This window comes from Coregonus clupeaformis, chromosome 7 (genome assembly GCF_020615455.1).
Source record: "Coregonus clupeaformis isolate EN_2021a chromosome 7, ASM2061545v1, whole genome shotgun sequence".
In the NCBI taxonomy this organism is placed as follows: domain Eukaryota; kingdom Metazoa; phylum Chordata; class Actinopteri; order Salmoniformes; family Salmonidae; genus Coregonus; species Coregonus clupeaformis.
Genome location: NC_059198.1, coordinates 10,209,389 through 10,223,749, shown reverse-complemented (window position 1 = coordinate 10,223,749; position 14,361 = coordinate 10,209,389). Strand labels below are relative to the sequence as shown.

The 14,361-nt window shown below is 45.2% G+C and overlaps 1 protein-coding gene across 2 annotated transcripts in view; it reads left to right on the top strand.

Annotated features, from left to right (window-relative positions):
* LOC121568999 (glutamate receptor ionotropic, NMDA 2B-like) overlaps positions 1–14,361 on the top strand; it is a 53,953-nt gene that overhangs the window by 17,850 nt on the left and 21,742 nt on the right. For both annotated transcript variants that reach the window (XM_045221149.1, XM_045221148.1), the window contains exons 2-3: positions 10,706–10,849; positions 11,257–11,527. In XM_045221149.1, coding sequence (XP_045077084.1) covers positions 10,706–10,849; positions 11,257–11,527 — 415 coding nt within the window. The remainder of the gene's footprint in view (positions 1–10,705; positions 10,850–11,256; positions 11,528–14,361) is intronic.

Sequence of the window (14,361 nt, the reverse complement as noted above, 5' to 3'; positions counted from 1 at the left end):
CAACTATGACAGACAAAATGAGGAAAAAAAATCCAGAAAATCACATTGTAGGATTTTTTATGAATTTATTTGCAAATTATGGTGGAAAATAAGTATTTGGTCAATAACAAAAGTTTCTCAATACTTTGTTATATACCCTTTGTTGGCAATGACACAGGTCAAACGTTTTCTGTAAGTCTTCACAAGGTTTTCACACACTGTTGCTGGTATTTTGGCCCATTCCTCCATGCAGATCTCGTCTAGAGCAGTGATGTTTTGGGGCTGTCGCTGGGCAACACGGACTTTCATTTACATTACATTTACATTTTAGTCATTTAGCAGACGCTCTTATCCAGAGCGACTTACAGTTAGTGAGTGCATACATTTTTTCCCCCATACATTTTTTACAATAACAATTCACTCAGTCATTGTTTGTAAGCCATTAATGTAGTTCATTCAACTTAAACAATTTCCTATGAGACAACACAACTATTCAAGGAACTAACAACCTTTTTAAGGACCCTCCGGAGGCGGTAGGTACGAAACACAGATATCGCTGACACACAGAAATCCTGAAAAAAACACAATTACAAATAAATACCATATCAATGCAAACTGAAATAGGACTGTAAAATACAGCTTTACCAGATGGTGTTTTAAACAGAACTACAAAACTGTGTGTCTGTAAAAATGTGGTGGCATACATAGATTTGCAGATGTTATCGCAGGTGCAGCGAAATGCTTGTGTTTCTAGCTCCAACAGTGCAGTAATAATACCTACCAATACGCACATAATCCAAACAGTCAAAAGATAACAATTAAGAAATATCAGAACTACCAAATGTCAGATTACGGAATATAAATATATATAAAAGATGGTATAGACAGTATGGACAGTATATGAATAGGAAAGGTGTGTACAGCAGTAGTTATATAGGATGAGCCTTGACTACAATACAGTTTATACATATAAAGTGGGTAAAACAGTATGTAAACATTATTAAACTGACCAGTGTTCAATGACTATGTACATAGGGCAGCAGTCTCTAAGGTGCAGGGTAGAGTACCGGGTGGTAGTTGGCTAATGACTTAGGTTCAGGGTAGGGTACTGGGCGGAGGCCGGCTAGTGGTAACAGTCTGATGGCTTGGAGATAGAAGCTGTTTCTTAGTCTCTCTGTCCCAGCTTTGATGCACCTCTCCTGTCTCCTCCTTCTAGATCAGGGATGGGCAATTTTGATGGGGGTGGGGGCCACAAAAAAACAGAACTCATCATGAGGGGCCGCAGTGGCTCATCGTTCTGCATACCCACAAGCCACTTCGGTAATTCGACCATGCTTACTACTACCTTAGAAAGCTGGCCGCTAGACTAACTTACCAATCTACACAAGGTGCAATTTAGAAAATGTGATTGCGCTTCAGCAGTCAATTAGCCCAATTTTTTAAATTATATTATTCTAACTCTCAACAGTAAGTTGAGACTGCCAACCCCCCCAAAGAAAACTGGTCCATGGGCCTACAATCGGGCCACCAGTTGCCCATCCCAGTTCTAGACGGTAGAGGGGTGAACAGGCCGTGGCTCGGGTGGCTGAGTTCCTTGATGATCTTCTTGTCTTTCCTGTGACACCGGGTGCTGCAGATGTCCTGGAGGGCAGGCAGTGTGCCCCCAATGATGCGTTGGGCTGACCGCACCACCCTCTGGAGAGCCCTGCGGTTGCAGGCGGTACAGTTCCCGTATCAGGCGGTGATACAGCCCAACAAGATGCTCTCAATGGTGCATCTGTAGAAGTTTGTGAGGGTCTTAGGGGCCAAGCCGAATTTCTTCAGCCTGAGGTTGAAGAGGCACTGTTGCGCCTTCACCACACTGTGTTTGAAGGGACCATTTCAGGTCGTCAGTGATGTGCACGCCGAGTAACTTGAAGCTTTTGACCATCTCCATTGCAGCCCCGTTGATGTGGATGGAGGCGTGCTCTCTCTGCTGTCTTCTGTAGTCCATGATCAGCTCCTTCATTTTGTTGACGTTGAGGTTGTTTTCCTGGCACCACTCTGCCAGGGCTCTCACCTCCTCCCTGTAGACTGTCGCTTCACGTCATTGTTGGTAATCAGGCCTACCACTTTTGTGTAGTCAGCAAACTTGATGATTGAGTTGGACATATGCGTGGCAACGCAGTCGTGGGTGAACAGGGAGTACAGGAGGGGGCTGAGCACGCACCCCTGTGGGGAGCCCGTGTTGAGGATCAGTGTGGTGGAGGTGTTGTTGCCTACCTTCAACACTTGGGGTCGGCCCGTCAGGAAGTCCAGGGCCCAATTGCACAGGGACCCAAAGATTTTCTATGGGGTTGAGATCTGGAGACTGGCTAGGCCACTCCAGGACCTTGAAATGCTTCTTACGAAGCCACTCCTTCGTTGCCCGGGCGGTGTGTTTGGGATCATTGTCATGCTGAAAGATCCAGCCACGTTTCATCTTCAATGCCCTTGCTGATGGAAGGAGGTTTTCACTCAAAATCTCACGATACATGGCCCCATTCATTCTTTCCTTACACGGATCAGTCGTCCTGGTCCCTTTGCAGAAAAACAGCCCCAAAGCATGATGTTTCCACCCCCATGCTTCACAGTAGGTATGGTGTTCTTTGGATGCAACTCAGCATTCTTTGTCCTCCAAACACGACGATTTTGGTTTCATCTGACCATATGACATTCTCCCAATCCTCTCCTGGATCATCCAAATGCACTCTAGCAAACTTCAGACAGGCCTGGACATGTACTGGCTTAAGCAGGGGGACACGTCTGGCACTGCAGGATTTGAGTCCCTGGCGGCGTAGTGTGTTACTGATGGTAGGCTTTGTTACTTTGGTCCCAGCTCTCTGCAGGTCATTCACTAGGTCCCCCCGTGTGGTTCTGGGATTTTTGCTCACCGTTCTTGTGATCATTTTGACCCCACGGGGTGAGATCTTGCGTGGAGTCCCAGATCGTGGGAGATTATCAGTGGTCTTGTATGTCTTCCATTTCCTAATAATTGCTCCCACAGTTGATTTCTTCAAACCAAGCTGCTTACCTATTGCAGATTCAGTCTTCCCAGCCTGGTGCAGGTCTACAATTTTGTTTCTGGTGTCCTTTGACAGCTCTTTGGTCTTGGCCATAGTGGAGTTTGGAGTGTGACTGTTTGAGGTTGTGGACAGGTGCCTTTTATACTGATAACAAGTTCGAACAGGTGCCATTAATACAGGTAACGAGTGGAGGACAGAGGAGCCTCTTAAAGAAGAAGTTACAGGTCTGTGAGAGCCAGAAATCTTGCTTGTTTGTAGGTGACCAAATACTTATTTTCCACCATAATTTGCAAATAAATTCATAAAAAATCCTACAATGTGATTTTCTGGAAAGAAAAATTCTCAATTTGTCTGTCATAGTTGTTGCGTACCTATGATGAAAATTACAGGCCTCTCTCATCTTTTTAAGTGGGAGAACTTGCACAATTGGTGGCTGAATAAATACTTTTTTCCTCCACTGTATATAGGTTATAGGTTGAGAGCTTTTGTGAAAGAGCACAGTTTGAAAGATATGGCATATAGAAGCAAACCGGATGGACATCATGAAAATGATCGGAGAGGTTGAGGGTAGAGGAAGTTCAGGAGTAAAAACAAACAAAATTGAATTATTGTAAAATTGACTGTGTCCATAAAATGTATATAGTATGTTTAAGCTGGAAGTAGAGGCCTAAGTATTGTTGCTCACTAGTTTACTCCAAATAGGGGAGGGGTGGTGGTGTTGGAAAGTAATAAAGGGAAATATATATATATATGTATGTATGTATATATGTATGTATGTATGTATATGCATTTATATGTATGTGTATGTATATATATATATATATATATATATATATATATAAATATATATAAACTCAGCAAAAAAAGAAACGTCCTCTCACTGTCAACTGCGTTTATTTTCAGCAATCTTAACGTGTAAATATTTGTATGAACATAACAAGATTCAACAACTGAGACATAAACTGAACAAGTTCCACAGACATGTGACTAACAGAAATGGAATAATGTGTCCCTGAACAAAGGGGGTTTCAAAATCAAAAGTAACAGTCAGTATCTGGTGTGGCCACCAGCTGCATTAAGTACTGCAGTGCATCTCCTCCTCATGGACTGCACCAGAATTGCCAGTTCTTGCTGTGAGATGTTACCCCACTCTTCACCAAGGCACCTGCAAGTTCCCAGACATTTCTGGGGGGAATGGCCCTAGCCCTCACCCTCCGATCCAACAGGTCCCAGACGTGCTCAATGGGATTGAGGTCCGGGCTCTTCGCTGGCCATGGCAGAACACTGACATTCCTGTCTTGCAGGATATCACGCACAGAATGAGCAGTATGGCTGGTGGCATTGTCATGCTGGAGGGTCATGTCAGGATGAACCTGCAGGAAGGGTACCACATGCATCTGCACAGTTTTCCCAGTAAATGTTTATTTATTTACTGTGTAAATTGTTCAAAGTAGTCATTGTGCATAGAGTTGTATAGTTTGTTAAACTTTGAAATCAATGTTTTTTGTTTGGCATACATTTGAAAAAATCTGAGTCTCAGCGTAATTCTGTTACCATGGAAAGTGACTTGAAGTTAACACATATTCAGTATGCTATATGTGGCCCATTGCAGGAAATGAACCTACCATTCTGGTGTTGAAAGCACCCTGATGTGAAGATAATATAACAAGTATATCTACTGGGGTCAAGTCCTGGTCACTCTACTTTTTATTATAGCTATAAAGGTTTGGAAGGATCTCTTCAATGTTTTACATCATTTTGTTTTATTCTACTCTGTCCCACTTCATTAAAATATAATTTTAGATTTCATCCATGTGTATGTCAGCTATAACAAAGTAACCCTCTTTTTCACTCTCTACCCTTTCTCCTGCTATCTCTTCCTCTCCCCCGTCTCCCTCTGTTCTTCTTTTCAAATTCATTTCAAAGGTGAACTTTATTGACTTATTGGCATGACTGCTGTGTTGCCAAAGCAGTTGAACACTGGATCAGCAGCACATCACTGTAGTACAGTCTCCTTTAATCCCCCCTACACCTCTCTCTCTCTCTCTCTCTCTCTCTCTCTCTCTTCCTCTCTCTCTTCCTCTCTCCCTCCCTCTCTCATTCAGGTTCAAAAGAGTCTTTATTGGCATAACATGGTTATACACGTAGTTGTCCAGTGTTAACACACAGCTAGTGCAATAACGACAACCTCTTTCTTTCTTTCTTTCACTATGTTCTGTCTTTCTCTCTCTCCAATAATACTTCTCTAATGTATATTGTTGTTTGAGTACTGTGCGAGAGAGAGAATAGATGGGAGTGAATTAAACATTCCTGATGGTGGAAAGGAGGTTGCTGGGTTTAATAATTTTTTTAGTCATTTTTTAGCAGACGCTCTTATCCAGAGCGACTTACAGGAGCAATTAGGGTTAAGTGCCTTGCTCAAGGGCACATCGACAGATTTTTCACCTAGTCGGCTCGGGGATTAGAACCAGCGACTTTTCGGTTACTGGCACAACGCTCTTAACCACTAAGCTACCTGGGTTTATGGGTTAATGACATTAATGGGCCATTGTCATATTTACATATTGAGCTAGAATGTGTGTGTTGGAGTGGGAGACAGAAAAGGAAAATATGAGAGGTGTCCTGTTGTCCCACTTCACAGACAAAGTCAGAGAGTTAACAAGGGAGCGATACTCTTAACAATTCATGAGTCCAGTGGCAGGTTTGATGCTCTCCCACCAGAACCTAAAAAACCACAGCAGACGCATGCCTTGTAGGAGTTTTGTCAGCCAGCCATGGCCCAAGGGCACGTTAATGTGCCAGTGTCACGTCTGGCAGAACGAGGGCACACACACACACAGGACAAGCGACCTGACCATGGCATAGCAAGGGGGCAGTGGTGGTAGCAGTGATTTAAAGAGGAGGAGGAGGGGTCTTGGGTGGCTCTGTGACAAAGCAAAGTGAGAGGCAGCTAGGGAAGGAGGAGGGAGTTGGTAGATTGGCTTATTGTCTTACCCTGTCTTGTAACATGTTCCGCTTTGGATATACTCCTGTCATGCCAATAAAGCAGATTTGAATTTTAATCGGGCTAAATGGAGGGAGCACGGGTAAGGAGGAGCTGAGAGGGAGGGAGGAAGACAAGAAAGAGAAAGAGGGTGGTCTTTTCACACTGACGGTGACGGAGAGCGTGCTTACAACATATTGCCTAAAAAAATAACACACAGAAAGGCAGGCACTCGCTCACACAGAGACCATGTTGACCTGTTTGAGCTGCACATGAGGTGGGGATGTGTTCTGGGTGCAGGGTTAGGGGTGGAGGCTGACCACTGCCCCTGCCCTGCTCTGCCGTGTGTGTCTGTGTGTGTCTGTGTGTGTCTGTGTGTGTCTGTGGGTGTCTGTGTGTGTGTGTGTGTGTGTCTGTGTGTGTCTGTGGGTGCCTGTGTGTGTCTGTGTGTGTGTGTGTGTGTGTGTGTGTGTGTGTGTGTGTGTGTGTATGAGAGAGCGAGCGCATTGAGGCAAACTTCGTGTTACCTCCAGCTCTGTGGGTGCTGGCACAGGGAGTCAGTGTCTGTTAGCGCAGCGACGTCTGAGTGTGAAGTGGCGAGACGCGGCCACAGCATGACCATGGCTCAGGGCCTGGTGTGGTGGAGAAAGAGGACAGGTAAAATTTAGGATGAGGGCAGAGAGTGAGGTAGTGAAAGAAAGACAGCAAGAAAGAATGAAAGAGAGAAAGAAAGGGAGAGAGAGAGAGAGAGAGAGAGAGAGAGAGAGAGAGAGAGAGAGAGAGAGAGAGAGAGAGAGACGAGAGAGAGAGGACATGCAGCAAGGGAATGACATTGGCCACCTGTAAAGGACTAACCTGCTGTAAGACCAGGGTTTTGAGTGCATGTCGTGACCACAGGAGATGTTGTGGGCCGATCAGTGTTTCTGCAGCTTTTTTATTAAGACAGGGCTGGGACGTCAAACTGCTGCAGCCCTCAGTGGGTTGCCGTCTAAACTTAGGCAAGAAATGGGCCATAGAGAAACGATCTGTGTGAGTTAAGTGGTTCGGGTTTCAGTCAACTAACGTCTCATGTCGAGAGGCAAAACAAAGAGCTCTCTCAGTTTTTTTCTTTGGTCTTCCGTTTATTCCTCTTCCATTTTCCCTGGAAGGGCTGCTGCGACGGTGGTTACATTATAATCAGAATCATGTTAGGGGCAAAATTAGCCAAATATTTTAATCAAGACCTGGGATTTTTTAATTAGGGTTCAAAAAGTAGTTAGAATAAGGTCAGCGCTAATTAGGTGATGGTCTGACAAATATGAGAACTAATTAAGTGTGCATGTGTTTGATTAAAGATAAGGAGGTTTTTATGATAAGAAATATGATGATGAAGCATGAGAGCAGAGAAGAGAGAGGAAGAGAGGCAGGTCTAATTGAGGTAGAGATAATACTTGAGTGAGTGAGAGAGCTGGAGAGAGACAGAGAGAGAGAGACAGAATGAGACACAAGTGAGTGAACGTGTTCATTACATTTTTTAAATTAATTTTGATTATATATTCTGAGTGCATTATTTGTGTTCATATCAGCGTGTTTGATTGGACGATTCTGTTAGCTATTATGTATTTTATTAGTTGTTTTTTGTGTGTGTATCCTGCACTGTAGATTTTAAACAAACTAGTCTTCTAGAAAGACCTAGCGGGTTCTCTCTCCTCTCCCTTTCTCCGTCTTGCTCTGCTCACTCTCTCTCACTCTCTCCCTCTCTCTCGCTCTCCGTCTTGCTCTGCTCTCTCTCTCTCTCTCTCTCTCTCTCTCTCTCTCTCTCTCTCTCTCTCTCTCTCTCTCTCTCTCTCTCTCTCCGTCTTGCTCTCCTGCCTCGCTCTTGCATCTCTACCCATCAGGCAGTGGAGAGCAGCAGTCAATAGCAACCCCCCTCGCTCAAGTTCAAAGCACCCTTTATAGGCAGGATAGAAATATGCATTGTCAAAACCTTGGAGCAGACAGCACACTCACACAAGTAGAAAAACAGCAATGGTGGTTATGAAAAAAAGAATATACACTTGAACATTCTTCAAAACGGCAAATAATCTATATTGTTGCTGAGCCATGGAGATCAGGTACTCTTACAGGCTTGCAGTAATGCAAAGCACACCCACACTCACACACGGAATACAATGTACATTGAGTACTTGTGTGAGTTGGGGTGGTGTGGACTGTATGTCTGCACTATACTGTATATGCTGTACTGTAGGTGTCTTTGTCCCAGATCTGTGTGTGTACAGTCAGTGTACATAACATACTCCTTACGCTGTGCATATGATGCATAAATGTATCCCTGTGTATGTTTACCTCCTATACTGTGTGTGTGTGTGTGTGTGTGTGTGTGTGTGTGTCTGTGTGTGTGTGTGTGTGTGTGTGTGTGTGCAGTTGTGCCTGTATGCACGTATTCAGAGGCAGGGCTGGGAGTAGCTCCATTTCTTTGTAGGCATTGGTGTGTCCCTGCGTGTGTAATTGAAATACCTGAGTTATTGATTCTCTCCCTCCAAGTCAAATGGCTGCTCGGTGAGTGTGAGCTCTCTCATTGGACAGCTGTGGGGTGAGCAGCCAGGCAGAGAGAGGAGCTAGCTCAGGCTAGGGCTGGGAACAGACAGGGAATAGCCAGGGACCTCACGATACGATATTATCACCATACTTAGGTGCCGAAACGATATGTATTGTGATTCCCATACAAAGTATCAATATAATATTGTCCAAAAATAATATTGCGATATGTAACTGTATCGGTTATTCCCCCTCATCACTACTGTCAGGGCTGCTGCTGCTGCTGCGAGGAGGGCACACATCTGCATCCTGTCTGTCCCTGACAGCACCAATCGGCTGTGGGTTAGCAGCTGTGGCTAGCGCTGCCCTGACTCCCTGGCCCGCTGCTGCTCACTCACTCTGCAGTCTGCACCAGGTCACAGCCCACCAGCCCCCTGTTCCACTCATTGTCTCCATAGACCCCCCCCCTCCATACTCACCTTCTCTCACTATTCTATTGCTCTCTCTGACTAATTTCTCTCCCGTCTTCATTTTCTCTCGATTCCTCTCTCTTTTACCCTCTTCATTCCTCACGTAGCTTACTCTCTCTGTCTCCATCTCTCTCTCCCTTTATCTCTCAGTGTTGTTCCCTCTCTCCTGCTGTTATTCAGCCTCTGTGTTGTTCCCTCTCTCCTCCTGTTATTCAGCCTCTGTGTTGTTCCCTCTCTCCTCCTGTTATTCAGCCTCTTTGTTGTTCCCTCTCTCCTCCTGTTATTCAGCCTCTTTGTTGTTCCCTCTCTCCTCCTGTTATTCAGCCTCTGTGTTGTTCCCTCTCTCCTCCTGTTATTCAGCCTCTGTGTTGTTCCCTCTCTCCTCCTGTTATTCAGCCTCTTTGTTGTTCCCTCTCTCCTCCTGTTATTCAGCCTCTGTGTTGTTCCCTCTCTCCTCCTGTTATTCAGCCTCTTTGTTGTTCCCTCTCTCCTCCTGTTGTTCAGCCTCTGTGTTGTTCCCTCTCTCCTCCTGTTGTTCAGCCTCTGTGTTGTTCCCTCTCTCCTTCTGTTGTTCAGCCTCTGTGTTGTTCCCTCTCTCCTTCTGTTATTCAGCCTCTGTGTTGCAGTCCAGTACAGTAGACTGCAGTGGCTGCTTGGGACAGACAGAGACACACTCCCTCCTCAGGCATTTTAATGTGTGCTAATCGATACCCCAGTGCTCGGGGAGGTGATCATTCGGACTGACCTTAATTACTGTTGCTGTAAATGAAGTGCAGGCTTTATTTGGCTCTGGGTCCCTTTCTCTCTCTCTTTTCTCTCTCCCGTTCTCTCTCTCTTTCTCTTCTCCTCTTTTTTTTGCTAATGAAAATTCTGCAGACCTCTAGCTCTCTGAATGACTGCATGGGCCAGTACATTAACACTGCTCTTAGAAAGAGAGGAGGGGAGCTGCAGGGGACCGTGTGGAGGAGGGGGGCTGGAAATTCAATTATAACTGTGTCCTGGCAGTAATTTCACTGGAATAAATGGGACAGGGAGCGGGAGAGGAGATAGAGAGAGATCACAGGAGAGAGGGACATGAAAAAGAAAGTGGCAAAAGGGGATGAGATGGGATGAAGGTAGTGTGTAGAGGGACAAATGGATGAGGGCTAGGGGTCAATCGTGGCTTAGTGGAGAGGATCGTACAGTGGAAATGTATTATCCAAAGCCTTGCAAAACACTGACTTAGACATGTGGAATATACTGTTGTGGAATATACTGTTTATTCACGGTTATTATGTACATGTACTGTATATCATATATAAGTGACAAACACACACAGCATATTTATTCACCCCTTTCCGCTGTGCCATTTCAATGGTATAGTCTGATCTCATTCATGCGGAAACAAGGTAACGGATCAACCCATGTGCGTCCCCTGGGTTGTGGAGGTTAGGCTTTGATGTTGAGTGAAGCACGGATTCCTAAGCCAAAGAGATTTCAAGACCCTGCCTGGCTGACAGATACGTCTGATTTTACACTCTGACGCACACAGAAAAACACGGCCGCACACACGCACACACGCACACACACACACACACATACACACATACAGTATTGGGAAAAAAACTGCAGTGTTGTCTAGACAACTCCTCTCCCTTGATTACGGTCCAGTTCAATATTCAATGTAAACGTGTAGCATAGCATTACTAACCCCCACTCTTCTGTTCCCCTAGGATGACAACTCAATGTTCTTCCAGTTCGGCCCGTCCATCGAGCAGCAGGCCTCGGTCATGCTCAACATCATGGAGGAGTACGACTGGTACATCTTCTCCATCGTCACCACATACTACCCTGGATACCTGGACTTTGTCACCAAGGTAACTCACCAACACAAGCCCTCACGACAGTGTAGCGCTCTCTTTTTCACCCCTTAATTTGAATACTGCCACCAGGCAATCCATGAGCAGATTCTAACGTCACCGTAGACTTATAGTCTTAACTTCTAGGATAGTGATAGGAAGACAACTACTAAGCCGACGGCTAATCTCAACATGTTCATGTAGTCAGGAAGTGTCAGTAGGTATTTAAATACTGTTACGTCGAGAGCAATCAAATTGGCCTTGTCAAATAGCCCTTCAGCCCTCTCACACACCTCCATCTTCCTCCATGTCGTTGAACACACTTTTTGTGATAACTCAATATTACAGATGATCATACCCAACTCTATCTCTCAACCACCTACCTCTTCCTCCCTGGTCTCTCCGTCCCTTCCTGTACCCTGTAGATACGGAGCACCATAGAGAACAGCTTTGTGGGCTGGGAGCTGGAGGAGGTTCTGCTGCTCGACATGTCAGTGGACGATGGAGACTCTAAGATCCAGAACCAGCTGAAGAAGCTGCAGAGCCCCGTCATCCTGCTGTACTGCACTAAGGAGGAGGCCAACACCATCTTCGAAGTGGCCCACTCCGTAGGGATCACGGGCTACGGCTACACCTGGATCGTCCCCTCGCTGGTGGCTGGGGACGCTGAAGTGATCCCTGCCGAGTTCCCTACAGGTTGGTTTGGAATAACTTCTATGTGATTTATCTCCATTTAAAGTGTGTGATTGGTTGTTGTTTTGCTGTTGATTTATAGTTGGGAAGATGTGGGATCAGGTAGCTGGTACTGATCAAATCCTAACCTGAAATCCATGCATGCAATGCTATTTTTTTGGCAAAATCTTACATTGATATTTCTGCATGATTTACGATAAATGGAAGTTAGTCACGCGCATGTCAAATTGACAGATATGGCCCTTAATAATATATTACCATGTCAGCTATGTAAATCATTTGATGTGTGATGGTCGAGTGGGCGAGGTATTGTACATGTTTTTCTGCAGGTTTTAACTGTCCCTTGAGTAGATTTGTCCTGCACATTAGGCAGTGACAGATGGTAGATACTGCATGAATTAAGGGTGTTTTGTGTCAAACTGTCAAAATAAACACTTCAGTTTATTACTGTTTGATGAATTTACAGTATAGGCCTTACAGTAACCTTCAGAATGTGAATTGTCTCATGAAGTTCATATTTCAATTTTTCAATTTTTTTCAATTTTATTTTATATAGCCCTTCTTACATCAGCTAATATCTCGAAGTGCTGTACAGAAACCCAGCCTAAAACCCCAAACAGCTAGTAATGCAGGTGTAGAAGCACGGTGGCTAGGAAAAACTCCCTAGAAAGGCGAAAACCTAGGAAGAAACCTAGAGAGGAACCAGGCTATGAGGGGTGGCCAGTCCTCTTCTGGCTGTGCCGGGTGAAGATTATAACAGAACCATGCCAAGATGTTCAAAAATGTTCATAAGTGACAAGCATGGTCAAATAATAATCAGGAATAAATCTCAGTTGGCTTTTCATAGCCGATCATTAAGAGTTGAAAACAGCAGGTCTGGGACAGGTAGGGGGTTCCATAACCGCAGGCAGAACAGTTGAAACTGGAATAGCAGCAAGGCCAGGCGGACTGGGGACAGCAAGGAGTCACCACGGCCGGTAGTCCCGACGTATGGTCCTAGGGCTCAGGTCTCTCAGTTGGCTTTTCATAGCCGATCATTAAGAGTTGAAAACAGCAGGTCTGGGACAGGTAGGGGTTTCGTAACCGCAGGCAGAACAGTTGAAACTGGAATAGCAGCAAGGCCAGGCGGACTGGGGACAGCAAGGTGTCATCATGCCCGGTAGTCCTGACGTATGGTCCTAGGGCTCAGGTTCTCAGAGAGAAAGAGAGAACGAGAGAATTAGAGAGAGCATACTTAAATTCACACAGGACACTGGATAAGACAGGAGAAGTACTCCAGGTATAACCAACTAACCCCAGCCCCCCGACACATAAACTACTGCAGCATAAATACTGGAGGCTGAGACAGGAGCGGTCCGGAGACACTGTGGCCCCATCCGAAGAAACCCCGGACAGGGCCAAACAGGAAGGATATAACCCCACCCACTCTGCCAAAGCACAGCCCCCGCACCACTAGAGGGATATCCTCAACCACCAACTTACAATCCTGAGACAAGGCCGAGTATAGCCCACAGAGGTCTCCACCACAGCACAAACCAAGGGGGGGCGCCAACCCAGACAGGAAGATCACGTCAGTAACTCAACCCACTCAAGTGACGCACCCCTCCCAGGGACGGCATGAAAGAGCACCAGCAAGCCAGTGACTCAGCCCCTGCAACAGGGTTAGAGGCAGAGAACCCCAGTGGAGAGGGGAACCGGCCCGGCAGAGACAGCAAGGGCTGTTCGTTGCTCCAGAGCCTTTCCGTTCACCTTCACACTCCTGGGCCAGACTACACTCAATCATATGACCTACTGAAGAGATAAGTCTTCAGTAAAGACTTAAAGGTTGAGACCGAGTCTGCGTCTCTCACATGGGTAGGCAGACTGTTCCATAAAAATGGAGATCTATAGGAGAAAGCCCTGCCTCCCGCTGTTTGCTTAGAAATTCTAGGGACAATTAGGAGGCCTGCGTCTTGTGACCGTAGCGTACGTATTGGTATGTGCGGCAGGACCAACTCGGAAAGATAGGTAGGAGCAAGCCCATGTAACGCTTTATAGGTTAACAGTAAAACCTTGAAATCAGCCCTTGCCTTAACAGGAAGCCAGTGTAGGGAAGCTAGCACTGGAGTAATATGATCAAATTTCTTGGTTCTAGTCAGGATTCTAGCAGCCGTATTTAGCACTAACTGAAGTTTATTTAGTGCTTTATCCGGGTAGCCGAAAAATAGAGCATTGCAGTAGTCTAACCTAGAAGTAACAAATGCATGGATTAATTTTTCTGCATCATTTTTGGACAGAAAATTTCTGATTTTTGCAATGTTACGTAGATGGAAAAAAGCTGTCCTTGAAACAGTCTTGATATGTTCGTCAAAAGAGAGATCAGGGTCAAGAGTAACACCGAGGTCCTTCACAGTTTTATTTGAGACGACTTTACAACCATCAAGATGAATTGTCGGATTTAACAGAAGATCTCTTTGTTTCTTGGGACCTAGAACAAGCATCTCTGTTTTGTCCGAGTTTAAAAGTAAAAAGTTTTCAGCCATCCACTTCCTTATGTCTGAAACACAGGCTTCTAGCGAGGGCAATTTTGGGGCTTCACCATGTTTCATTGAAATGTACAGCTGTGTGTCATCCGCATAGCAGTGAAAGTTAACATTATGTTTTCGAATAACATCCCCAAGAGGTAAAATATATAGTGAAAACAATAGTGGTCCTAAAACGGAACCTTGAGGAACACCGAAATGTACAGTTGATTTGTCGGAGGACAGACCATTCACAGAGACAAACTGTTTCTAGCACACGTAGGCCTACACCTTTAATGGAGAACTTACTAACTAATTGAGAGTAAAAATAATGTG